Here is a 26,775-nt window from a genome sequence, read left to right on the forward strand (position 1 = left end):
CTGTTTCATAAATTATAAAAGTACAGATTCAATCCGATTTAATTTTAAAAAATGGAACGTATCTCACATAAGGATCTTCTAAGTTAGAAATGCTATACCTACGGAAGATACACAAACCTTCCACAGCTCATAGAAGAAAGAGTGTATTTTGATAAAGGAGTTCAGCAACAACTGAAAAATAGTTTACAAAGAGAACCAGGAGGCAGAAAATGCTTCCGGAGGCGCGGTCCTCAGAAATGGCTCTGGAATGCAGTTTCACTTGTATCAACATCATGTTCCTGGATGATGGAATAAGACAGAATTTTAGTATTTCAGTACACAGCCTGAAATGTGACCTCTTTGGCGTTTTGGACTTTGATAGAGATTCTGAATGATCATTAATTGAGACACATAGGTAATCGGTGGCCAAATCGAGCCCCAGGGTCAAATTTTCACTACCAGGATAGGCTTTTGACCACTGCCCATCACCCACCATGATTAGTGGGGAGCAAATGCCATTGAAGGCGCTGATGCAAAGACCCACCAGACTTCTTACCTTGGCCTTGGGGGCTTGCCCCTGCCTTGCCCCCAGGGCAGCATTATTGGGAATCTACCTGAGCCCCCCATCTCACATTTCAGTGCTGAGCAGCTATATGAACACCTCACTTCCGGGTACTGTTTATTCCAGAGCACTGTAATTGCCCGTATAGTCTCATCTCCCCCACTCCATGTAGCTCCGAGACAGCAAGGACTGCATTCACCCTGCTCACTGCTAAAGCCCCGACATCTAGCACTATGCCTGGCACATACGAGGCATACAGTATGAGTACTCAGCAGAGCCAGCCCCTTGCCAGCAGAGGCTCAGACCCTCAGGATATAAATTCCTAACTGTATCATACGAAGAAAAATGGACTCTCTGTACTGTTTTATAGCCCTTTCCTCCCACCCTATTTACTATATCGTGAATGTCTTCCCAAGTCGTTAAACACACTTTACACATTTTTTGATCTTATGGATGCTCCTTAGGTATTTAACCAGTTCCCTCCCGATGAAGATTTTGTTCTATTAAAACTGTTGCACTGAGCAAGTGGGTGCATGAATCTATACACATTCAGGGTTATATTATTAAGACAAATGCTGAGGATTAGATTGCTGGGTCAAAGGATACATTTTTAGGGCTTATGAACGGTATTATAAAAAATGTCTCCAGAAAAGTGGGACCAATTTATTCTCCCATCAGTAGTGTATGAATGCTCATTTACGAACAGTAGTTGGGCATTTAATTTTAGAAATCCTGTCAAGGGACCGACAAAACAAAGGCCAGGTATAATTTTAAAGTTCTTGGTCCCCAGTCCAGAGAAAGGTGTTTTGTTCACGTAGTACATAGCACATACTTAATAAACACTTGCAGAATGAATGTATGGCCTAAAACACAAGAAACCCAGTACGGATGATACTGTCACTCAAAGGGCTCCCACTTCTGCGGGCCTTCTAGGCTCTGTACCTGGTTCAATTTCTTGAATTCCACCACTTGGAAGAAGATGTGCTCAAGAATATGTTTGGCATCTTGTTGGTCCTTTGGTAGTTTACTGGTTACTCCAAGAATGTCACCACACTTCCTGACATAGAATTCCAGGTCTTCTTCAGTACCTAAGCACAGTTGGGGCAGTTAGATAAACCCTTAACTTCCCCAAGTACAGACCTACGGTTTAGTTATCCCCTGTTAGGTTCCTCCATCTCAAGTTCACGCACCTCTTCCTAGGGTAATGTCACCACAGGACTTAAACAGTGACAAACTGTAGAGATTTCTGATGTGCTGCTTTTATAAATTAGGGCACTAGTGTGACACTCCTAAGTAGAATGCTGGACCGGCCCTGGCTCTCCTAGTCCCAGGTCCAGCATTCCTACATTACAAAGAATAGCAACCAGTAGGAAATAAAATTACCATTCTCTGAATGCAGCACGGACCATTATGAAAAGGGCATATGGGTATTTTAAATAGCATTTATTACACTATCCCCACCATTATTACCTAGGGTAATTACTGCCACGTATGCCTATATATTTACATATGTGTAAAAAATGGGATTAAACAATAATAGTTCTGTAAGTTGCCTTCATCATTTAATGATGTAACATGAACATCCCATGTCAACGCTTATGCACCACATCTTTCTTTTAACAGATATATAATACTTCACTTTATTTCATATATTTTTTAACCAATCCCCCTACTGATGGACCATTAAACTGTTGCCAAGTCTTTGAGTGCTACAATTCATATCTCTGTAGCTGTATCTTTTAGTTCTGCATTTCACAAGGATTTCTGGAGGACAAGTGCTAGAAATGGAAATGCTGGGTCAAAGCATCTGATCCTTCACAGGTCTATTATTCCTACTGGACTAACCACTATGTCTTGCTAATTGTTGATTGCCCAGCACCTACCACAGTGCCTGGCACAGAACAGAGATGCAATTAAGGTGTTTCACACTGAACGATGTTCATTTTTACATACTCCTTTCTGGTCTCTGGACACATACGGGTATTGTTCACACAGCTGGAATCCTGCTAGACGTGCAGTTTCCTATCTTGCTTTCTTTATTTAGGATTCTCACTTAAATTCTATAGTGTCACTCGCTGGCCTTTGGAAACCTCTTTAGTAATGACTACATGTTGTTCCATCGACCGAATGTTTCACAATTTACTACCAGTCTCGTGCTAGTGCACAAACACTAAGGTTATGCCCAATTGTATTTTATTTTTTAAGTAATGCAGTAATCATCTGTGTACCTTCATTTATCTCCTTAGATTCCCAGCAGTGGGGTCACTGCCTCATAATGAATGGGGAGTTTTATGCCCCTGAGCACGTGTATGCAGACCCAGTTGCTGTGCTGGGGGCGGTGCACGGCAGGGAAAGCACTGGGCCCCGAATTAGAAGTACCACCCATTGTGCAGCTGTGTGGCTGGGGACTCGTTTCCACATCCACATGTCAAAGTGGGCACCCTTGACTCTATTCCTTCCAACTGGAAGTCTAATTCTTTTGGCCCTGACTGAATTTTCCTATTTAACAGCTCCTATGACCAATGACTGAGATTTGCTATGTGGCAGCCAGGGTCAGAATTCACCCTATGGTAAGTCACTGAGAAGGTCAGAACTAAGGACCTACAGGGATTACAGCTGAGACTTTGGCTTCTCCATAGTACCACGTTCTAACTCACTGAGCTAACTGGCCTCGAGAGAAATAATCACCATCATTTATGTGAAATAAACAAAAATTGTAACTGTATACTCCTGTTCATATTTTTGTTCTCCCTAGACAAATGCTAAGCTTTCTCTCATGGCATATCTCAGAAGTTCATAATTAAACAAAACTCATAAAGGCAAACGTGGCCACACTTACACTTATTGGTAATCTGAGCAAGCCGTGCCTTCTCAGAAGAGAACGTCTCATCTAAGTCAAACAGCTCCAGTGGAGGAGGTGGCAATTCCCTGAAACTGGGAGGGAAGACCTAAAAGGAAATAAAGTCTGTCATGGAAGAGTATATCCAAAGCTGTAAATGACTGTGATGAGACATAAGGGAAATGAGAGGCCAACTCAGCCCTTCCCTGGGATGAACCCCCGCAAACACCTATCACCTCCTCCTGCCCTAACCCATTAGACCACATCAAGGAAGACGTCCAGCCCATGGTAAACAACCAAGCAGAACCAGCTCTAACTATACCGCTACACTGACCAAGCTGGCACACAGTGCCCATTAACTCGTGCAACGCACAAAGCCTGGGGCATGTTAGGCTTGTCTGTGGTGAACATTTGATTGTACAACTTATTTCTCATTTAATCATGAGATCTTTAAGGACAGAAATTGGGTAAGCAGATGTAGATCGGTGTAGAAAGCACTGAACTTAGAGCCGGAATTCACAGGTATGAACCACTGGTATGGATGTATGTTTAACTACCAGTTCTTAATACATAACACAACAAAAGGCCTGATGTGTAACATTTGTCGTTTTCTGTCATGTAAATCCTTCCATCAGTTTCAAGCTACCAAGATGAAGCCAACTGGCTCATAATATTCCAGAATGTGGTGGGATAAAATAATTTTGAAGACGAGTTAATGCTGGACTGGAATGTTGAAAAATCACCTACATACACATGACAATCCACTGGGCTGTTAGAACTTGGCTCTAAATCTGAGTGCCTATTGCCTGGAAAGCTGCGGCACAAAGCTTTTTACCTAGAAATTCTCCAACCCCAAGAGCTGGGAAATGTTTCACAGTCAGAAAAGTCCACGCCCTTGATTTCTGAGCTGGGAACTACACCAAATGGAAGTCCTTGTGGAATGCTAATAGGTTTGCTCTCTGTGCACGTTTAGAGCCAGAGAAATGTGCCTCCATGAGGAGTGGCACAAATGGCATCGGAGGGATCCACAGGAGGGGCCCAGCTGGCAAGGGAAGGGCAAACAGTGGGGTTCTGCAGCGGCACACCTACTCACCGCTGGCTGAAGGGCTGGCAGCGGCGTCTCAAACTGAGGTTGGATGAGCTGGAGAGGTTCATATTTCACATTTAGCTGTTCATGAGCCCTGTGTTAATGAGACAAGAAAGCAGGGAGCAAGATGAGACACTGCAGAGAACATATGGCTGGTCACAGTCACACTGGGCTCTTCTCCATCAAATCAGGTGGTTCAGCATTTTGGAGAAAACACAAAATGTGTTGTTATATGTAATGTAATGATCCTTTCATGAATCTTCTCTAGGGTATCACACAGTATGACTTTATTGAGAACTGAAAGCAAGTCCTTTCAGTTTCATGTCAGGCTGCTCTATACATAGGCTTTTTAGTTTTACCCAATGAACACTGTGACTCTTGGAACTCACTGTTTCCTTATTTATTTTCACCATCGAGACAGGAGTCAAATCTGAACTGTGCTTCTGGCAGTTGAACAGATAGATCTGTACAGTATACACTTCATATTTGTTGATTATTCAGTCAACAAATATTTACTGAGCATATACTACGTACCAGGAAATTTTATTCACCAGCAGTAGAGCAACAGTGAAAAAAGAGACCAAGACAGGCCTGTGTGGGACTTACATTCCTGTGGAGGAGAGACACATAATAAACAAAACCAGGATGCCAGGTGTTAGTGAGCATTATGAAGAAAAACGGATCAGGAAAGAGGTCACACGGTTAAGAAATGACAAAGGCAAGATTAGAACTGAGACCTGGCCTATCCCTGCCAAACAGAAGCCCCATGACTCAATCTGTCTGAAAGCAGAATGTCATTGGGGCAGTTCTAGCTCAAGACCCCACCACTGAACACACATACAAAGAATCCTGCTGCCAGGTCCTGTCCTCAGCCATCCCAGCCGTGATTTTCTGCTTTCTGTCCCCAGATGGAGCTGACTGTGCTGAAGCCCTGTGTTAATAATAATACCAATTCCATCAAGCCTTCCCTTTTCCCATTCAGCTCACCACCTGCCCCTATCGTCGTCCTTCTAGTAGTCAACGTGTACTTGATGAAGGTGGGGATGGGTGGAGAAACTATTCTTAAAACCTAGCAAAACCTAATTCAGAAAGCTGATCTGTATGGGGAAAAGGAAAGAAAAAATACCAATGCTGAATACAAATCTGTGAAATGGGGCTGAGCTGTGTATGTCCAGAACGCTGTGGCCCGACCGCTGACACTGCATTTTCACCACCCCATGTTTCAGTCCCCAACCCACTGGACCATGAACTTTGCGGGCAGGGGCTCCACACCACTTATCTCTACCTCATAGCCCACAGGCAGCAGTCAACGCTGACCAACAGATGAAGTTACTTCAGAGCTACACCCTACAGACGACAGAAATATTTAAAGACTAATTGAATTTTTACTCAGAAAAGAGAAACTGCGTTCAAAAGACATTACTAGCAAATAAAAATACCTCAGAGCACCATATAGAAACTGTAAGCCAGGAACTACTGCCCTTTGCGATGGCATGAAGACAAATATAATTAAAACAGCCGTCCAAGCCTCTGAAATATCCACTATTTGACTCTGCTGACCCTGAAATAGCAGACAGCTCTAATCAAGCCCTCATTCAACACTGCACAGCGGTCACGGTAGCCCGTCTAAACCACATCAGGAGAGAAGCAGGCTGAAATGGCAGGAGCTGGGTGACTGTAACTGGCTAGTGAGGCAGCCTGATGTATCTTCATTATTCTGAGAAAAGCCCTGCACTACAGTGGAGGAGCCCGTGGCCCGACTCCGGCCTCCCCACTTCCGTGGCACTGCCTCCTCCCTGGGCTCCCAGGGACGCTGCTGTCCACAAGCGCGGTCCTGCCCCTCTGGCTGCTTTTCCCCAGCTTGTCACAGGCCCTCCTCTTCTGCCTCTCAAACATCGGCAGCTGTGAGGCCTTGACTCGAGCCCCATTCCCACCCTCATGCTGCGCCTGGGTGTCCCCAGTTTGTCGCGGTTTCCCCCACCGCCGTATGTAGATGCCTCCGTGTCTACACTAGTATTTCCACCTGCACATCTTCACAGGGAACCCTCTTGGCTTCATGGGATGGAAAGTGCCTGGAAAAGAACTCATTTCTCTGTCCTCGTCCTGCATTCTTCGTGCCAGTTCTCAGCACCACCAGTTACCTACATCCCTAAGGGAGAACACAGCCGCTCAAACATTTCCATCACAGCCTCCCGTGGCCCAGGTCTTGCGATTCTTTCTCCCCAAACACCTCTCGAAGTCACAGCGACTTCTCTGACTAGCTCTACCTTTCAACCCCCCTGCTCTGCTGTAACAGTCTCCTAACTGGTTTCTTCCCTTCTACTTTTCCTTTATCCCAAAGAATTGTACAAATTGTTGCAAGAAATGGTTTTGGGTTGCTTTGGAAAACAGATTCCACCATGTCCGTTCTCGAGAGGTCCTTCCTGGTACCCCATTTACAAATCTGACCCTTGCCCTGAGCCTCAGGCGCTTTGTCTTGACTTACTTCTGTAATGCTCGGGCATGTCTCCTCAAGTGCTGGCACTAGGGAATGTGGGACAGTAGGTTGCAGGTAACTTCAGAGGACCGATTTTTAAACTATTACCGAGTTGGCCTTGTTAGAAGTCAAGGCTAAGTGCAGTCCAAAGGGCATTTAGGAGGAATGTTCCTTGCGTGGACACACCTGCATGTGTGACTGTCCGGGGCTTTGCTCACATAAGTTACACTGCTGCAGGACGCTCTCTTCCAACACATCCACCGCGTCCTGACATCCTTCTCACCCCTTAAAGCACAGCACCCAGCATAGTGCCAAGCAGACGCAAGGCCGCCAAAAAATGTTTGCTGAAATAATCAATGCCTGGCTAAAAGGGCCCCTCTTTCATAAAGCTTTCCGTGCTCGGCCCAGTCAGAATCAAATTCACTTTCATCATTATGCCCGTGGCCTCCAGTTTTATATTTCACATTTAGCATTAATATAATAACCTAGTATCATGGCTTCTGTCTCCTCCGTAAAACCACACACTTTAGTAGGTATAGTGCTTCGTATGGTAGGAGCTCTATAAGCATTTGTTGAACTTGAACGTAAGTGTAGGGGTAGGAAGCTAGACAATCATCTGTAGCTGCACCCTCAGCCTTTGGTTTATTCAGATGTAGATTCCATGCCAGGCCAACAATACTCAAAAAAGTTAGTCGCTGCCCCTGTATTAGGGATGAACAACAACAAGCGGGCAATAAAACAAGGTAGAGCCCTAGCTTAACAGTCATTCAGGCCTGGCTTGAATCCCTGCTACCACCCTGTGAGGATACCTTACCCTCTTTAAGCCTCAGGTGGCAATGAGGCAGGTAACTCAGAGGATTCCCGCAAGTATTAAGTGAAGTGACAACGTGGAGTGCTTATAGGGTGATTAACTACCTTGGTTTACTGAGGGGATGCCTGGGACGGGGGACTCTGTGCTAAAACCAGGAAAGTCCCAGGCAAACCGGAACAAGTTGGTCACCCTAAAAGCCTGACACAGGCCTGGCCTACAGGAAGGGCTAACAACAGCTGGCAGTTTTGTGTGCGTCAGCGCCTCCAACCCAATACCCCAGCTCTCTGTCGGCCTCGTCACAGACTTGAGCACATTTTGCATACCACATTGGCCGTGACCCTTACTCCAGTCCCCAGGCTCATTTTCAAACCAAACACTCAGAACGGAGTACAGTGCAGCTCAAAGAGCCACAGGTACTGACTTGATGACCTTGGGGAGGGAGGTGGTATCCAGCTGGTGAACAGAGAGATCGAAGAGGGTGGTAAAGTCCCGTGGGTTCTCATCGCCCTCCTGGAGACACACTCGAAGCCGCTCGGACAGGGTGGCCGTGTCGGGCAGCATCATGTAGTCGGAAATCTGAAAGCCACAAGAGGGTTCCTTTCAGCAAGGCAGGAACAAGAATTTAACTTGTCAAGCCGCCAATGTCTCAAGCCTAAATGTGCAATATTTACACTCGCTTGCCAAACGATTTCACTATTCATCATCCCAGATAACTAAACCTTAAATAAGCCCCTTTATGTGGAAAGAGGAACAAAAGTCACTTGGCTAAACCCCAATGCGGGCTAAATCCAAACCTCCATTTACTCGTGCTGGTATTCACAAGCTGAACACAGCCGGAGAAACACACCACCAAGCAGACTGGTCTGTTTTTAATTTCATGATCATTGATCTTGAGTGCTCAGCAATCAACTATATTCCCCCAGTCCATCCACGTTCCCCTTCTCCTAGGCAATACTTTCCTTTTGTCACACCAACCATGTAAAACGATTTTCCCTTTCTTGATTTTAGCTGATGACCTTATTTTCTAAGTCAGTGAGAAAATAGAAGCAATCACAAAAGAAAGTCCACAAGCTCCCCCGCTCCCACATCTACCCACCTACCAGCACCTGGCCCCTACACTCTGCATTCTCTCCCGTTACATGTACGAACCCCTGTGTCTCCAGCACAGACAACCCCTAACTTGGACCCTAGATCCCAGCCTTCTCACCAACCAAGGACACGCCTCCAGCACTGCTGAGAGCCCTTAATGATGACACATGCTGTGTGTTGGTAACAGAAAAACCTAAATGTCCATCAGTAGGAGACTGGCTACAGTACAAACAGTGAAAAACACACTTAAAAAATGGAACACATAAAAGCTCTCTGTGCATAAATATGGAAACATCTCCAAGGTATATTGGTAATTTTAAAAAGTAAGGTGCTGGACAGTGTCTACACACACTGTACATAGTAGCATTTGTGTAAAACAAGGGGGAAGTAGAGGGTACACATCCGTATTTCCTTACGTATGTATAAGGTACTTCTGGAAGAATGTACGAGAAACTGCTAAGATTGCTGTCAGTGGGGAGGGGGTCAAAGTGGCTGGGGAAAGAGAAGGCAGACGTTCACTGGGCATGCCAAGCTATGTGAATGCAGTCCCTATTCAAAAAAAAAAAAAGTGTTTGGATTTCAATAAAAGCATGCTGGCAACAAGAACTTTATTCCTAATTGCCCCTTGAACTGCACTTAGCTTTCAGTTCTGACAAGGTTAACTCGGTCATAGTTTAAAAATCTGTCTGAAGTCACCTGCGACATACTGGTCCACATTCCCTAGTGCCAGCACTTGAGGAGACATGCTTGAGAATTACAGAAGTAAGAAGTCAAGACAAACCGGCTTGCTTTTTTCCATATCCCGAGGGCTAAAAACTCCCTCAATCCTCAAATGCTTTCATAGACAAGAAAGAAGGATAAACAAGTAACTGCTCTTCCCTGTAATATTGAGCTGTTTTAGAGGCTTCGACCCTCTGAGGTGACAGGGGGCTGAGGTGAGAGTGACGACAAGGGCTAGGGCTGTGCCAGGACACCCAGAACACAGCACAGAGATCAGCAATGGGCCCAGCAACACCAGCGGCCCAGAGGCTGACTCTCATCTCTGCACAGAGGCCTGCTACAGACTCCGAGTTCAGAAAACCATCAAGACCTTAGGTGGCCAGACAGAAACATAAAAGTCCTCCCCCCACCACTGGTTTTCACAACTTCCTAGCAGATTCTGAGGTTAAAACTTGTTACGTAAATCCCTTTGACTATTGAGCTACCATTGTCTTTAAGTACCATTTGAAACTGCGCTGTATTGTCTGGGTTTGAAACCTGTTCGGATAGAACAAGATTTGATCTGAAAACAGAGGAAGTTCAGGTTTTCAGAATTTACTTTGCAATGCTACTGGATCCAGCCTTTTACTTTCCAAAGCCTTACAATACAAAGGACATTTTTCACCAGGTCTCACATCTGGAAGACACGTGAAATTGCCCGGTTTTAGAGCAAGGCTTTCACAACCCTATATCCCTCTGCCTTTCTACTGCTGCTTCCCTCTGCACCAGTCCAGTGTCGCACGTGGTGGACAGTGAACAACAGAGAAAAGGCACAGGCTCCGGAATCAGCCTGAGTGGGAGTTAAAGTGGCTTGGCGGGGACCCTGAAGAATTTACTTACTTCAGTTTCCTCAGTTAGAAAACAAGACTGACAGAAACTTAGCAACAGCAAGGTAGCCACACAGAACAGGAGGAGATGCAGCGTGCCTTACTGCTGCTTCCCTCGATCCACGACACTGACTAGGAGTGGCAGCTGCCAAAGATCCGTCCACTCAGGGCTGGGTCCTGTGAGATCTGAAAAGCGAATTCCTGGCTGTACCCAGTTCTTTTATTTTGGGGGTTCACATCACTTTTCAGGAGGAATTTAAGCAAAAGAGCTATATACTTAATGCTTCCATATACAGGAGTACTTTAGACATGGGGCTCTCCTGTTTCCGAACTCAAGTCAGCCCCTGGAGGCCATGTCCTCAGCTAAGGGAGGAAGCAGGCAGGAGGCCACCAGTTCTCACTGCCTTCTCACGCACCCCCTGCTGTCCCTAGCCAGGAAATCATTTTCCTGACATTTCAGGGGTTAAGAAACAGAGAAGCGATTGCAGAATGAGTACACTTGACTCAGAAGGCCTGGGTTTGGGTCCTGGCTCTGCACTTGCTTGATATCTGGACATACTGCAATCTTGCAGAATCTCCATTTTCTCATCTATAAAATGGGAATAAGACCATCTACCTCCCAGGGCTGCTATGAGGCTTAAATGAGATGATTTCTGTGGAAGTATAAGATACACAGTGCCCGATATATAATAACTACAAAAAGTTTTTTTAAAGTCTTATAGACATATAGTACTTTTTACACCTTTTAGTTTAATAAGTAAATTTACATCTATGCATTTAGGCCTCACACTCAACCTGTAAGGCAGAGAACACAGGCAGTAGTGCCCCCTAGAGAAAAGGTCAGGATGAACAAAGTTCAGAAATAACCTCCTCAAGGTCCAAGGGCAAGCAGTGGAGCAGGACTAGAGCGCAAGGTCTTGGTTCCTAATCCGGCACTGGCTTCCTGACCTTCCCTAGTCTGATAAATATTATCCAATGCCTTTAGGGTCGTTATTCCCAAAGGCAACAAAATTACAGTTTAAAACTTATATTCCGATGATCTTGTTTCTTCATGAAAAATTATTTTTATATCCTTCATATTTCTGAAAGAAGTATTTCTCCATAGATACTGACTGTGAAAGTTTGGGTCAGGGAACATATTTTAAATTCTAGTTATGATAGATAGATAGATAGATGATAGATAGATGATAGATAGATAGAGTCCCACCCCAATTAATTCTACGAATAATTATATAATTTATTGATTTATTATTTTTTACAGCGTGGCCTTCATCTCCCCAAAAAGCATCACTTCTGTCCATCTCTGTCTTACAGATAAAGTGAAGTAAGAGATACACATTCCTTTGCAACTATTAGAAGTGATGCTGAGGGAAGCTGGACCCGTTCTTCATTTAAAAGTTTTTTAACGACTCACAACCTCCTACCTCTGGGTCCTCAGCATCAATCTGGTTTAGGTGGATGTCTTCTGTTGTGAGCCACTGGACAACAACATCCTGGATTTAAAAAAATAAACCGGATCAGACACTTGGTTATGTGAGAAAGCTGAAGGAAGGAATAGAGAATTAAATCAATCAAGAAAAAGTGATAAAGGAAAAAAGACAAAACCAGTGATTTGGATAAGGGTAATCACCCTTCTCTTTATGAAATCATATGAAAACTTCAGCTTTCCTCACAATCCTGCCACTTTTATTATCAGAAATGTATTATCTTAGGGCACTCTAACCTCTAATCACAAGCCAGCATTTATTAAAACGTTCCCAGTCCCAACACAATCCCGTTCAATGTGCTGATGACAGAACTTAAAAAGTAGAATACATCTAGATCCCTCCAGAGTATGTCTAGTGACACTGGAACTTCATGTGGATTCCACAGAAACAAGAACTTAATCAATCTCCCAACACATAGAGCCTTGAAGGCTTCTAGGTCTCCAAGGCTGAAGGACTTTATTTCATTAAATGAGAAAGCTCAGTGGGAACTTCTTCCTCAGCAAGTGACTCACTGGAATGGCACTGATGTATAGCTTCGCACGGTCTATCATCCTTCACAAGACAAGTTGCCTTCACACTATTCTGACTAGCAATTGCAATGCCTGTACCTCATTCCCCACATCAATCAGTGACCAGGACTACCATAACCGCGTCTAACTACCACTCTTGCCCACCAGCCCCTCCCCTCTTTCACACCTTCACTACCTTCCTTCAGGCCCTTGTTCCTTCTTGCCTGGTTGACTCCCCCAGCCTCCTAATCCTAACTGGCTCCAGGCTCCTCCTCCTTCCCACCTTCCATATGCCTGACAGAGGGGTCTTTCTAAAACACAGATCTGATTATGCCCAGGGGTGCTGAGCACCGTACAAGAGATCCCCGTGGCTTTCGCAGAAAGTTCAAGCTCCTGGGCTTTACACACAAGGCCATGGCTGGGCTTGCTCTTCCCTACTTCCCCACGGTCGGCTTCCACCCCAAGCTTGCATGCTTAGAAATGCTCGTCACATCCTTCTCAATTTACTTCTCTGTCTCTCATGCGCTCCCTCATTGTGCCATATAGTCTCAAAGTACAGACTATGCCTGAGCCAACTTTATATTCTTAGTGACTGGCTCATAATGGGCTCTGAACAGCTGGTTTTAAATGAATAGATGAACTTGGCAGTATTTTTTTAAATGATATGAAAATCGTACTGACACATTATACATTAATAGCACGAAATAGGAAAGCTTACCATGATTTTGCTGTTTTCTTCTTTATCCAAATATTGGTCACTGAACATGTGACATGAGCCAAGCACTGCCAGCTTCCCACCTTGGTTCTGTCGATGACAAAGCAGGGTCAGAGGCTCAGATCCTAAAACACACTGCATGCATCCTAGTCCCCAAACACTGATCACAATCACGTGAGCAACTGTCTTATATACGAATGTGTCAATTCTCATCAGGATTTTAACAATCTAGAAGTATCAACTATAATAACCACATTCCAATCTGCTTCTCATTGTAGACACTTCTATATTCTATTTGACTGTAACAAAAAGCCTTATGAATTGGTTCTATAGCATTGTCCCATGGTTAGTTATCTTATGAATGAAGATCATGACCTTAAAGGGAAAAAAAAGATAAATCCAAAGATAATCCACAAAGAGTTAAAGACATTTACAAGTATTTAACTAAGACCCAAACAGGAAACTAAGCCACGAGCATGATAAATTCATAAAAGAAATAAGTGGTTAATAAAACAAATTTAATATTAGTAATTTTAAACAAATCAAAACAAAGTATTTTTGCCTATTAGATTATTAAATATGAAAAAAATGACTACAAACAGTGTTGGTCAGGTTTCAGTGAAATAAGTTCTTTCACACATTGTTGCTGAAACTCTCAACAAGTGCAAAAAAGCAGTCTGAAATATAAAAAAATTCTATGTACTGTTTGATAGTCATAATCACAAAAAATTAGAAATAAGTCCAAATGTTCAACTACAAAAAAAATGGTGACGAATAATGCAACCTCCTCCAACTATTAAATTATATATTACAACGAGTTTTCAGTAACATGTAGGGGGAAAAGTACACTATAAATTTTACAGCTATCCTAGTTGAAAGCTTGTAAGGCAAATAAACAAAAATGAAGCACAAGCAAAAGTGGGAGAAAATGATCAAAACATCAGCCTGGGCTGCCTCAGAGTAGCACAGTGCGAAGCATTCTTGTTTTCCTCTCTGCATTTTTCAATTTTTCTATAAGGAGCACATATTACTTTTATTATATAATGAAAAAGACAGTACAATATTAAAAATACAAAATGAAAGCAGTTTTTCTAGCAGCGTCACACACAAGGAACAGGCACAGTTATGGTGGCATTAGGACAGAAGTACACCTAAGCCAGAGATGTCAAGAGATGCAAACACGAATTCCATAAATAAAACAAAATTTGCAAATAAACTTTCTTTGACTTATACTACACTAAAAGCAAATGCTTCATAGGAAAAGTAATACTATTACTATACCATCACTACTGAAAATAGATGTTACTGAGAACAGGAAGTGAATTGGGTGGAATTCTACAGAAAGGGCAAGTGACTGAATGAATTCGGCTGTGATCTGAATCCACACATGTAAATAAATACAGGAAGGGAAGAGAGAGTAAAGGACTTTGCTTTCTCACGACTACGACAGTTAGGCTTATTGTTTCTGTTCTTTATCTTCTTTTCCTTACCTCATTTATTTCAAATAGATTACAGATCTTCCTTTAATCCTTTTATTCTGTCCTGACAGAGATTCTACCATTGTCTTTGGCTTTCTTTTCCTGCATTTGTCTATAATTTGTTCCAATTAAGTAAGAGTATGTTCACTCAAGGATCGATTTGGCCCTTCAATATTAACACGTCTATCCCAGTAAACCAAAGACCTAGAAAGGTTCATGATAGGCTCAGTGAATGGCCTCCGAGGAGGCAGAATCCGCCCCCCGCCCCCGCCACCCCAGCGCTTGCCAGTGCCTGCTCATGGTTTCCAAAAGGATGGACAATGGCCCTCACTCTATTGGTTCATCTCTCAAGCTTCGGAGTGACAGGCAACAACCTCTGTGAAAGACAATGTTTATAAGGCAGGACTGAGGGCCTGTGAGGAGGACACAATGGGCCTTAAATGGCAGGTGATGGGCAGATGATAAACTCCTGAGTTCTAGAAGGATCATGACACTTAACACAGAATTCTGTACCCAACAGATGCTCCATAAAAATCCACTGATTAAGCCAGGTAAAATCTCTGTGTGCAGTTAAAACATCAAATAATTATAGTTCTAATGTTCAACTACCAGAGGTCCCCGTCTCATTACTTGTGTGCTTATAAACTGACACTTCATGTAAACCAAATCTTGAATCATTTAATAATACTTTAATTTTAAAACAAGATTTCCAGCTGTTTGGGAATAACTATCATAATAGCTATATGAATTTTGTCTAAATATCATCTTCCAAACATAGCATAGACATTTATTTACTTCATAATAACACGACGTCAGAGCTTTTAAATATGGGAGGGAAAGGTAATACCTCGGTCCCACAAAGAAAAAATAGTGTGTGAGGAATTAGAGACATCTAGGTCTCTGGAGAAAAACTAAGAGGTCAGCTGGTGGGTTCTCCATCTTGATGGGCAGATTAAGGTAAATTCAGCAAAACCTGAACTGAAAAGGCAGTGGAAAAGCTGGGTCATGATGAGGAGGGCTGTGTTCAATGGGACCACCTGGTCCCATATTTTGTGGGGTTTCCAGGATGAGAACTGGACAAAGCCCTCTTCTGATCTGTTGCCCTGGGATCATCTAAAATAACAGCTGCACAGTTCTGTGCAATTTGGTGAGTCTGTTAACTTGACCTTTCCCTGAACAGAGTCCCTTTCACTGAGGGTGAGCCTGTAGTCAGACGGGATACAAAGCTATTTTAAGAGTTATGATCCAGGTAGCTTCATGCTATAGTGGAAAAGCTTGGATTTAGAATGATAAGAGCCAGGGTTAGGCCCTGACTCCATCGATTATCCCCATCAGTAAAATGTAGATAATTAAAATCCTACTTCGCAGAACTGCTTTGAAGACCAATGAGAAAATACATGAAATTCCACTGGAAATGGTAAAGTAGTTTTTACTATTTCAATAAAAATAACACTGTAATAACTGTGTATGGTGTCAGGTGGATACCAGATTTATTGGGGGAATCACTTCATAAATTACATAAATGTCTAACCACTGTGCAGTACACCAAAAACTAATAAAATAATACTGAATGTCAATTATAATTGAAAAAGAAAAAAATAATAATAAATAACATGTCTAAGAAAGGCTGTACCTTCGAGTGATAGAAAGCCAGAATGGGTCTGTTAAGCGGGAAACAGACAGAGCCTGTGGACAGAACAGCCACTGCTGGTTTCATGACACTCAACGTGGCACCAAAAGGATAGACAAAGGTAAGAGCCCTGTAAGAAAGTAAAGAAACATTCAAATTAAAAAAAATTTTTTTTAATGAATAAAAATTTTTTAAAGATAATCTCAGTGGTTCTTAAGCAGTTCATCCATCATCAAACACAGAATTCCTCTAAGCTTTGATTTATTCACTGAAAATTTGGTGTAACTCTAACTCCAAGTTTAATAAGCATTTTAAGAAACAGGAACATAAATTAACAATTTCCAATAATACGTGTAAGTAATGATAACTGGGAGAACTACAGGAGCCCCTATGGATGGGGAGGAAGAGGACGCCTCATGGAAGAACTGAACTAGAGCTGCACGTGAGCCTGCTGTGTATAAGAATGGCTTCGAGGTGAACATTTGCCTCTTCCTCATTGATTTGACTGGTGCTGCCACTAAGAATGAGTGTCTGTCATCCGAAGGGCATTTACTAGTTGAGTGCTTACATGAACAGAGGCATGTATCGACCTGACATCGGACACTTGTACACAGACCTGCCTTGGGGTCCCTCCTCTACTCTCCACTGTCCTAATGAAGACTTAGAGTATCTTGAGCAAATCAGTCTAACTTGGGCAAAGTGCTCCTGGGAAGGGGGTGGGGTAGAGGCAGGCAAGGAAAGGGCGCAGATCCTGGGTGAGGCCAACCCATGCAGGAGGAGTTAGGGTTTCACTGAAAGAAAGACGGAGCTTTGCAAAGGTAGTTGTTTGAAGGACATGCTCTCCGAATGAAGGGAAACAGGAATCTTAAAACCAGAGCATAAAGTTAGAACTTGGGGGGTGGGCCTGAGGAGTCGCTTATAAACATTTTAATTTCCCTTTTCCTTTGGGCCATGAGAAAATTCTTTATAGCTTAAGTTAAAATTATTTCCTTCCAGTGTTAGTTTTCCCTATCCCTTCAGTAAAGTCTCATCTACTCCTGTTACAAACCACATCTGAATGCGTAAGATTAGTGGGGCTAAAAGTTTGGGAAAGAGCCTTCCTGGAAAAGGGCACAGATATGTAAAGACCCTAAGTTGAGAACAAGCTTAGCATATTTAAGGAATGGAAACAAAACCTGTGTGGCTACAGCAGAGGAAGAGAAGGAAAAAGGGACATGAGCATCTGAGACTCCAACAGGCCAAGATATTTCCAAGCACAAAGCAGGACTGGCGAGGAGAATCTCAAAGGTTACCAGGAAGCTGTGCTGCTTCCCGAGGACCCAGGAAACAAATGACCAGCCACTTGCCCTTCACTGCAATTACTGACAAGGTAATAACGCCAACAGCAGGAAAGGTCCTGGGCCTTACACCTCACTCACAAGGCACCTCCACAAGTATCACCTCATTGGAGTGTGTCAACAACTTTGTAAGATTACTATTGTCCCCATTACACAGACATGGAAACAGAAGCTAAGAGTGACTCACTTTACCCTGGGTCGCCCTGCAAGTAGGACATGAAATCGGGAACTTCTAACTCCTCCTCTTAACTCCAAGTCCACAGTTCTTTTATCTACAACTGGATGAGCTAATACAAAGCTCAAGACTTAGGTTGACTCAAGACTTAGGTCAAAGTGTTAACTCTATGATATATGTTGCTATACATTTTTCCCCAGTATGACTTTCCTTGGTTTCATAGTAAGAAAGCTCTTCCCTACTCTGAGATTGTAAAATACTCATCTGTTTTCTTTTAGTGCTTCCATGGTTTCATTTTTAATATTTAGAATTTTAATCCATCTGAAATATATTTTGGGGTGTGGTGTGAAAATGGAAATGTCTTTCCAAATGGTTAGCCAAAATGATGCTACCCATTCCTCAGTAATTTGAAAGGTCAGTTTTACTATACACTAATAACCCCCACCTCCATATATATTTTGGGTCTGATTCCAAGTTGTCTCATTTTTCACTATTTATGCATTAGTACCACATTACTTTAATCACCATAGCTTTGTAATATGTTTTAACTACATAAAGACATTCAACTTCTATGGAGCAAAATACCCCAAAGTAAAAAGGTAAATGAGGAAAAATATTTGCAACGCCTAGAGGTCTTATAAGTAAGAAAAGACATACCATCAATAGAAAAATGGGCAAAAAGCAGTGAACAGGAAATTCACAGAAGAAATACAATCAGCCAACAGACTTTAAAGGCCATCCCACTCACTAATAATAAGAAATGCAAGTTAAAATAAAGAGATGTCATTTTCACCAGAATACTCCATGCTGACAAGAGAAGAAAAAGGGGTGTGTTCAGAGGGATGGAAAGGGCTACAAACAGCCAGGAGGGCGATCTGGCAATGTATCACATTTGACAAAGCATCAATTGGAAGACTTTGACCCTGAAATTCCAATGCTAAGAATCTAAACTACAGTGTACAAAAATTGTACATACAAAGATGTTTACTTTTTGCTTTGTTATTTACAACAAATATCAAACTGTTTATAGTAACAATATGGAGCAGACTGCCAAGGTTTGAAACTAAGTTTTGACATTTGTCAAGTGGGCTTGGGTAATTAACCTCTCCGTTATCCTGTTTATAACCTTATAGGATTGCTGAGGATTAAATGAGGTAATACATGCCTGTCACATAGTAAGTGCTTGATAAATGTTACGTGGTATTACTAAAGCGAAACATCATCAACTACCTAAATGTTCTAATAATAGAAGACAGGTTAGATAAATCAAGACGCATCTAATTTTATGCAGTCATTAAAAGGATAAGGTTTCATTTTTATATATGAAAAAAAAAATCTAGAAACCTAAACACCATACTGTTAACTTTGGCATAGATTTACAATGGAGGGCTTCTATTTTCTTCCTTTTGAACTGTTCTAATTGGTTTTGGGGTGAGAATTGCTTCTGTAATCAAAAACTCTTCATTTTGAAAAACAAAACTCTTCAAACTGACAAAGCCATCCTTTTCAGGTGGCCTCAGAAAACACACTCACTGAGCATTGTTTCCACTGCTCTCCTCATCAATGATTCCAGGCACGGCCTTCCCTGCAGCTCGGCTAATTTCCCTTGAAGAAAAAAATTAAAATCTAGTAAACAAAAAAGTGTAGGAATTTCACACTCCATTCATTAATAGTATGAACTAGAAGCAAGGACTTTGCAGACCCGTTCAAGATACAATGCTTAAAAATTAAATAAAGGTACACCCACACCCCCACACCTCTTTTGGGAAGTTTGTCAAGTTAACATTAAAATATAAGGATCAGTCCCTCTTGCCTGAGTCCTGACGGAAGGGTCCACATACTAGACCCACATTCTAGTCTTGTACTCTAGACTGTGTATCGTCAGACCCAGCGAAGTGCCTGGCATGTAGCAAGTTCAAGCGTGGAATGAATCCTTTGAATAGAGGGAAAAGCTCAGAGGTCACCTGACGGTGTTGTTCCCCTTCTACACTCATTTCCCACTTACCCAAAGCCTCTAGGATCCAGAGGATCAGAAAACAAAAACAAAAAAATTGACTTTATCCCAGGCTCCAGGAGTGAAGAATATGACCTTGCTATGACATCAAGACATTCTCTGCCCTCTGCCACAGTGACCAGTTTGAGGTGGGCAAGTGGCCTCGGCCAGCTCAAACAGAGCAAATCTCAGGACGCCTCTTGCTGGGACCAAGGCACGGTCTTGCCCCAGACGGTGCGGCGTGGGGATGTGAATCTGGGAACAGTCAAAACTATTCAGCCCACACACGGAAGAGCAGAGCCAAGAGAATTACAGAGAAATAGCATTGGAACGCTGATGACATCATGAATTTTCAGTCAATCCAGATCCAAAGCCTGTCCTATTTCTAGGCTTTTCAATTACATGAATCAATAACATCTCTTTATTGTTTAATCCCATTTGAGTAGGGTTTTCTGTTGCTTGAAGCGGAATGTATTCTGACAAAATGGTGAGGGTGGGGGGTAAGGTGTCAAAGGATGAGAGGAATATAATTTGATGGATGAGGATATAATAAACTAAAATGATAACATAATAAAATAAAACAAAAAGGAAAGGAAAGGACAAAGGAAGAAGGGCCAGTGAAAAGGCTATGTGAGAAGAGCGGAGGGAAGATTCATGTAGGAAAGAGGAGAATCATTTGTAAAGACATTTCTGCGTTCAACATGCTTACCTATTCAAGACTCCATTGGAAACTAGAGCTTCTTTAGGATGGAAATACTTATAATACACATTTCTAACCACAGCATCTTTAAGGGGAAAAGAGAGGAAGGTGCATTTTAGATAAGAAATAGGTCTGATATTGTGGACGCATAAAACCTTGACCTGAAAGGAACCCTGGAACTCTGTCCCAATTCCTCTCCTTTTACAAGTGGAAGAAGCCTAGGCCCAGAAGGTGCAGACTCTGGTGAGGCCAGAATGCTGGACCCTGGGCCCTCACATCCCAGGGCTTTTCCCATTGTACTATCAGGCCCATATTAAAATAATACCACTACTTACCATTATTAACCATGATTCCATATTCTTCTAGGAGAAAGTTAATATTGGTGTCAAATCTGGATTCCCCACCCTCTCCTAGCATCACAAGGATATCTCCACCGCCATCAAGGAATTTCTTCAGGACTTCCAACTACACACACACACACAAAAATCTATAAATACACCCAAAAGACTTGTGTCCAAAACACTATGAATAAGATCTTAGCTGGCTGAAAAATAAACACTTAAAATCTGTAAGGCACTTAAATATACATGTGTGTAAGATAATATAAAATTTACTACGTGGGATTTCCAAGGTTGTGTTAAAACATAAAGCTCCAAAATAATCCAACTGAATTGACACTTTCCAAGTCAACTATCTGGACAGCAAACCCAAAGTGGAAAACTATTGGCTAATGGAAGCTCACAGGTCTCCTCCATTCAACAACATCCCTGGTGTCCACTTACTAGATGCCAATTGCACCTACCCTCTCCTGACAACCACACGTCTCCAGGCATTGCCGAGTGTCCCCAAGCACTGGTCTCCGACCCTCTCTGGATGCTCTCATTTGCCTGAGGCTGCTTGCTCTTTGGCAAAGACCCGGTCACCTCTCTGTCTTCCCCAGGTAGAGAAGGGAGGTGGGGAGAAACTATATTAGAGTTTTAGGCCAAAGCCCAGCAAGTAATAAAGGATTCCTTTGAAGTCCACTGCCTGCTGTGTAAACATCTCCCAGGGTCTCATTGGGTAGGGTAGCTGGTCACCTCCACCTTCCCAATGGTAAGGCCTACTCCTTCTTTCAACCTGATCAAACAGTTACATCTCTCTCCATGCTCTTCCCAGATGAGGTGGCCTTGCAATCAGGCTGAGAAAAAAAAGGCAATAGAAATGCTCCCCTGTGGACCTCCTCCTCATGGCCCCACCCAAAGTAAGAGCAGGAGACCTTGGACTAAGGCTTCAGTCTAAGGACCACACTGGCCCACCCTGCCTCGGCCTCCCTACTCCCCACAACCCTCCCTGAGCACCAAGGCACTTCCAACTCTCTGTGGGAAAGGCTCTTGCTGTGTTATGGGTTTTTTGTTTTTCTAATTGTCATAAAATACACATAATATAAAATTTACCATCTTAACCATTTTTAAGTGTACAGTTCAGCAGTGTTAAATATATTCATATAGTTGTGAAACCAATCTACAAAACTCTTTTCATCTTGCAAAACTAAAGCTATATCCTTTAAACAACACTTGGCATTTCCCTCTTCCCTCCAGCCCCTGGCAACTACCATTCTAATTTTTTCTCTATTAATTGGACTACTCTAAGCACATCATATAAATGGAATCATACAGTATTTGTCTTTTTGTGACTAGCTTATTTCACTGAGCATAATATCCTCGGTCATCACGCACCTTGTAACATGTATCAGAATTGCCTTCCTTTTTAAGGCTGAATAATATAATTTATTGTATGTATTACACCACATTTTGTTTACCCATGTTGGTGGACACTTGGGTTGCTTCCGCCTTTGGCTATTGCGAGTAATGCTGCTAGAAACACAGGTGCACAAATATTTCTTCGAGATCCTGCTTTCAATTCTTTTGGATATATATCCAGAAGTGGGATTGCTGGATCAGATAACGATTCTATTTTTAATTTTGAGGAACCACCATACCATTTTCCATAGTGACTGCACCATTTTATGTTTTCGCCAACAGTGCACAAGGGTTTTAATTTCTCCACATTCTTGCCAACACTTGTTATTTGTGTTCCTGGTTTTACATTTATTATTCTGTGTCTGTTCCATGAAATACAAAACAGCTTAATTTTCAATGGAATTTTCTTATTTCAAAGCAAAAACGTGGCAAAGAAGCACAGCTAGTATTTAATTAGCCTGCAGTATGTGTCTGGCATTTTACATGCACTATCTCATTGAATCATCACAACAACTCAGTGATGAAGAGAGAGACGAAGTGACTTAAATCCAGGATTTCAGAGCCCATGCTCCTAACCATCTCCTCATATTTCTTCTTGATGGATATTTCTTACCTCCGCTGCAGTAAATTTTTCCCTTGGCCCAGCTGAAATCCACAGTTTCACCCCAATTAACTTCTCAGATGTGATTTCATCTTTTAAGCTACAAATACGATTTTAAAAGCAAGGGTTAGATCCATCATTTAAACCAATTTATGAGCTAGTTTAGCCTCTAGACTGTATGCAATGAGAGGCCATAGAGGCCCAGAGATGAAGGGATTTTGAGGTACCCAGTCCAGCCTCTCTCCCAAAGTGAGAATCCCCTCTGCAGGTTTGCCCCAGAATCATTGGCCTCTTCTCAAATACTTCCTATAAGCCAAATTAAACTATGCTACAGTATAAAGAAGTCTTCCAACTACTAATTCAATCAGCTCTACCATTAACTTGTATGATTATATCCTTACCCATTAAGAAAAACTACATACACTCATACAAACCAAGAAATATTCTCATTTTTCCTTTCTCTCAACTGAACAACTGACCCAAATTAAAATATGGAGAAAGTCTGTGACCTCTTGAAAAACTGCCTATGTATAATTAGAGTAATTTTTTTATTTGTGATTTGGGGGACAACTTAATAATATGCTAACTGCCAATTTTCAAAAGAGGTGCTTTAATAATAATTGATTTACTTCTGAATGATCTTTAAATTGAGCTCCTCCCACCTGAACAATCTGTACATAAGAAAATAAAGACTTTCAGTTTTCTCAGCAGGTTATTACTATTACTTAGAAGAGAAAACAATACATGAGGTCACCTCTGAATCTTCCAATTGCTCCGAAGTCTCTTCTGCATGGATTTATAGCCATTGTTGGTGGTAAATACTTCCTTTTTGTATGCATTGAAAAGAATGGTGTTCCGCAGCTCTTTCTCCATGGTTTCCTATGGAAAAAAAGAAAGGATTAGGAAAAGGGAAACAATAAACAATATTCCCAAAGAAAGACCCCAAAAGGACTAGTCTACTTCCTCTAATTTACTGAGAAAGGGTATGCAGCTGCAACTTAGCTAGGGAATCCCTACAATTCTCAAAGGTTGAGAGTGAAATGCATAATTATAGCTGCAGAAACCTAAGGCGAACCCTGACTTTGACCCCCTGGTTGCCCTGGCCTTTCCACCAACCTACTCCCATGGCCCTGCCCTGCCATCACCCTATCTCTGTGGGAGACCATGTTTCCAACCTGCTAACTACTGTTTCCAACACTGCTAACTACTGTTAACTGTGGGGTATAGTCTTCTAGATTCTTTTTATATACACTCAACTTATAGTTTTATTTACAAAGTAGGATCTTGTCATATGCGGTATTTTACAACACACTTTTTTCACCTAACCTTGTATCTTGCACATCTTTCCATATCAGTACATATGGCTCTACCACATTTTTTAAAATTGCTGCATAGTATTCCATTTTATTGACGTACCCTAATTTACTTAACCAGTTACATACAGATTGACATCTATTTTGGGTTTCTTCCCCCAAAATTTTCGCCAGTAAAACAATACTACAATCATCAATTCTCCTTGAACACGATGTTTTTGTGCTCTTTCCATATTTGTATAATTCCTACCTGCTGAATGGCAAAGTAAATTATTCCCAAATTGCCCTCCAAAAAATTGTACTAATTTTTACTTCCATTAATACTATTACAGTTGTTCCCATATAATCATAAAACCAATATTTTTCATCTTTCCTAATAAGATAGGCAAAAAAAAACACCTCATTATTGTTTTAATTCTCACTTTGAAATTAGTGAGATGACCATCTTTCACTGTTTATATTGGTCGCTAGTATTTCTTCTGATTTTCTTGTTCATGTACTCTGCTCATTTTTCTATTGGGTTTAATATTTTTCTAACTGATCATTAAACAAATACTTCCACAGATTTGTCTTTAGACTTAACTTATGGGAACTTCTTTGGTTTGGTTTTGTTTGGTGGAATTTTGCAGGCCATACAGAAGGTTTTAAATTTTATAGAGTTAAAAGTATTAATCTTTTCCTTTCTGGCTTCTGGATTGCATGACATACATAGAAGAGTTCTTGCCATGCAAAGATTATTATTAATACATCCAACAAACAATGCTTTCTTGCAGTACTTTTATGATGTCATTTTTTTAAGATTTAAATTTTGGTCCTTTTGGAATTTATTTTGGTGTTTAAATGAATTTTGTTATTTTTTTTAATTACTAGAGAGCTGCCTGATGTCAATCCAACTTTTCAATGCTGATTTTAAAACACCACCTTGAAAAAATATATGTGTGTGTGTATATATGTATATGTATATACATATATAAATATATATTCAGTGCAATAAGTAAATAAAATACCACCTTGCCTATGTAACAAATCCCTACAAATATTTGGATCTTATTCCAAATTTTATATATTCTATCTGCCTGTAAGTTGCTGCTCAGTTCCATACTATTTTAATTATTGTAGCCTTATAATGTTATAATATCTGGTGGTACTGGAGAGCTAATTCCCCTTATTACTCTAAATTTTTAAATAATTTTCCTTGCTAGTCTCACATATTTATTCTTCCAGTTTAACTTTTGTCAGGTTAAAAAAATGCCCCCATCCTACCGCAGCTACCTTTTCATGTTCCATTCCATCCATGCACATGTTCATTTTCAGTGTGTATACACAATATTGTATTCTGCTTTCTCAAGTTTTCTGAAAGAAGTCTTCATGATTAGGCCAGTGGTTGCACAATCTTATTACATAATGAACTGAACCACTGCCTTCATGGGCACCTTTTCAATTTTTTGCTATCATAAATACTACTGGAATTTACATATTTCTACTTTTGCCATTAATTATTTTTGCTGTGGAGCAGATTCTGAAAAGCAGGATTCTAGGAAAAGGGGATGAGACTAAGATCTTACGGGTCCTTGTCCAATGCTTTTCCATACTCAGCAGGACGACTGAAATTCCGCGTAGACGGAGACGATGGAAACTCAACCAGTGCAAGGATTCAGGCTTATATCCGCGCCTCTAGTTTACTTTACCCCAGAAGACCTCAATTTTCTATAAGACTGTCCCAGAGGCCCCGCGGAAAGTCCGGCGAAGTGTTCGCCAGCTCCCAGGCCGCCCCAACGCCCCGGCTGGCCCATCACAGTCGGAGCTCTTCTTACCTGAGGCCCAGTGAACACCATCTTCACCTGACTCCGCTCAGCATCCCCCCGCCAGGTATCCAAGGCCACTTAGCAACGGCGGAGGCTCAGCGCGCTGGGAAGGCGTGGACCGGGGCGTGGATCTATCTCCGGAGCAACAGGACAACGACGGAACGGAAGACGACACTTCACCTCGAGCGTCGGGGCGGTGGTGGTAGGGGGCGGGGCTCATATGGGACTGTACCATTATTTTGGGTGAGGGGTAAAGCCAAACAGAACGTGGATTAACGTGGCCAAAGATAAACCGATTTCATTTTTCCCTTTAGTATCAAGTCTTATTAAAGCCTGATAAAAATAGTAGGTTCCAAAGGTCCAAACTTCGCTGAACCCCAAGGGAGAATAGTGAAGTCTTCCGGCGGAGGATGCGGAACGCCCCCGTCTCGATCCCAAGGGCGCAGGCGTAGAAAGGCAGGGCTGGCGGGGGGCGGAGCTTTGCTGCTGAGCCCCCGGGATGGGGTTGGACTACCCCGAACGCCTCATTAGAGGTCTGCTGGGCGATGCGGAAGGATTTCGGCTCCCTGGGAGGCCGGAGAAGACTTCTGGGAGGAGGGTGGACAGGTTTAGTGCTGAGAAGGGTAACGCGAGATGGTTCTTTCTCTCTGATTAGCCCAGAGTGCCAGGCGGTGAACTCGCCCTCTAGGCGCGCCCGGGCACCCCGCCAGGACTAACACCCCGTTAGTCCTACCCAGATCCTACAAAAAAGTAAAAATATAAACTGTATTAAGGGAGCTGTGAGGGGCCGGAGCTGAACAGAAAGGCGCACCCGATGAGCGTAGATGTGATAAAAGAGTGGTATTCGTTAAGGCAAAGCTGGGA

The 26,775-nt window shown here is 42.2% G+C and overlaps 1 protein-coding gene across 1 annotated transcript; it reads right to left on the reverse strand.

Annotated features, from left to right (window-relative positions):
- Positions 1 to 3: 3 nt before the first annotated feature.
- On the reverse strand, positions 4 to 26,339 carry IFT52 (intraflagellar transport 52). The gene is made up of 14 exons (XM_019748786.2): positions 25,921 to 26,339; positions 23,548 to 23,672; positions 22,806 to 22,893; positions 20,789 to 20,918; positions 20,463 to 20,538; positions 19,294 to 19,365; positions 16,252 to 16,378; positions 13,144 to 13,230; positions 11,854 to 11,922; positions 8,176 to 8,330; positions 4,474 to 4,561; positions 3,381 to 3,489; positions 1,484 to 1,629; positions 4 to 278 (listed from the first exon to the last, which is right to left on the reverse strand). The coding sequence occupies exons 1-14, from the start codon at positions 25,939 to 25,941 to the stop codon at positions 231 to 233; spliced, it is 1,341 nt and encodes a 446-aa protein (XP_019604345.1). The 5' UTR covers positions 25,942 to 26,339; the 3' UTR covers positions 4 to 230.
- Positions 26,340 to 26,775: the final 436 nt, after the last annotated feature.

This window comes from Rhinolophus sinicus, linkage group LG13, assembly GCF_036562045.2.
Source record: "Rhinolophus sinicus isolate RSC01 linkage group LG13, ASM3656204v1, whole genome shotgun sequence".
In the NCBI taxonomy this organism is placed as follows: domain Eukaryota; kingdom Metazoa; phylum Chordata; class Mammalia; order Chiroptera; family Rhinolophidae; genus Rhinolophus; species Rhinolophus sinicus.

Excerpts from the sequence above, each read along its gene's own strand:
- IFT52 (XM_019748786.2), bottom strand. The coding sequence starts at position 25,941 with ATGGTGTTCACTGGGCCTCAG. Across the intron at positions 23,673-25,920 it reads TGGTGTTCACTGGGCCTCAG|GAAACCATGGAGAAAGAGCT; the intron begins GTAAGAAGAGCT and ends TTTTTTCCATAG. Across the intron at positions 4,562-8,175 it reads TCCCTCCCCAAGGTCATCAA|GGCTCATGAACAGCTAAATG; the intron begins GTCAGTACCTGT and ends TCATTAACACAG.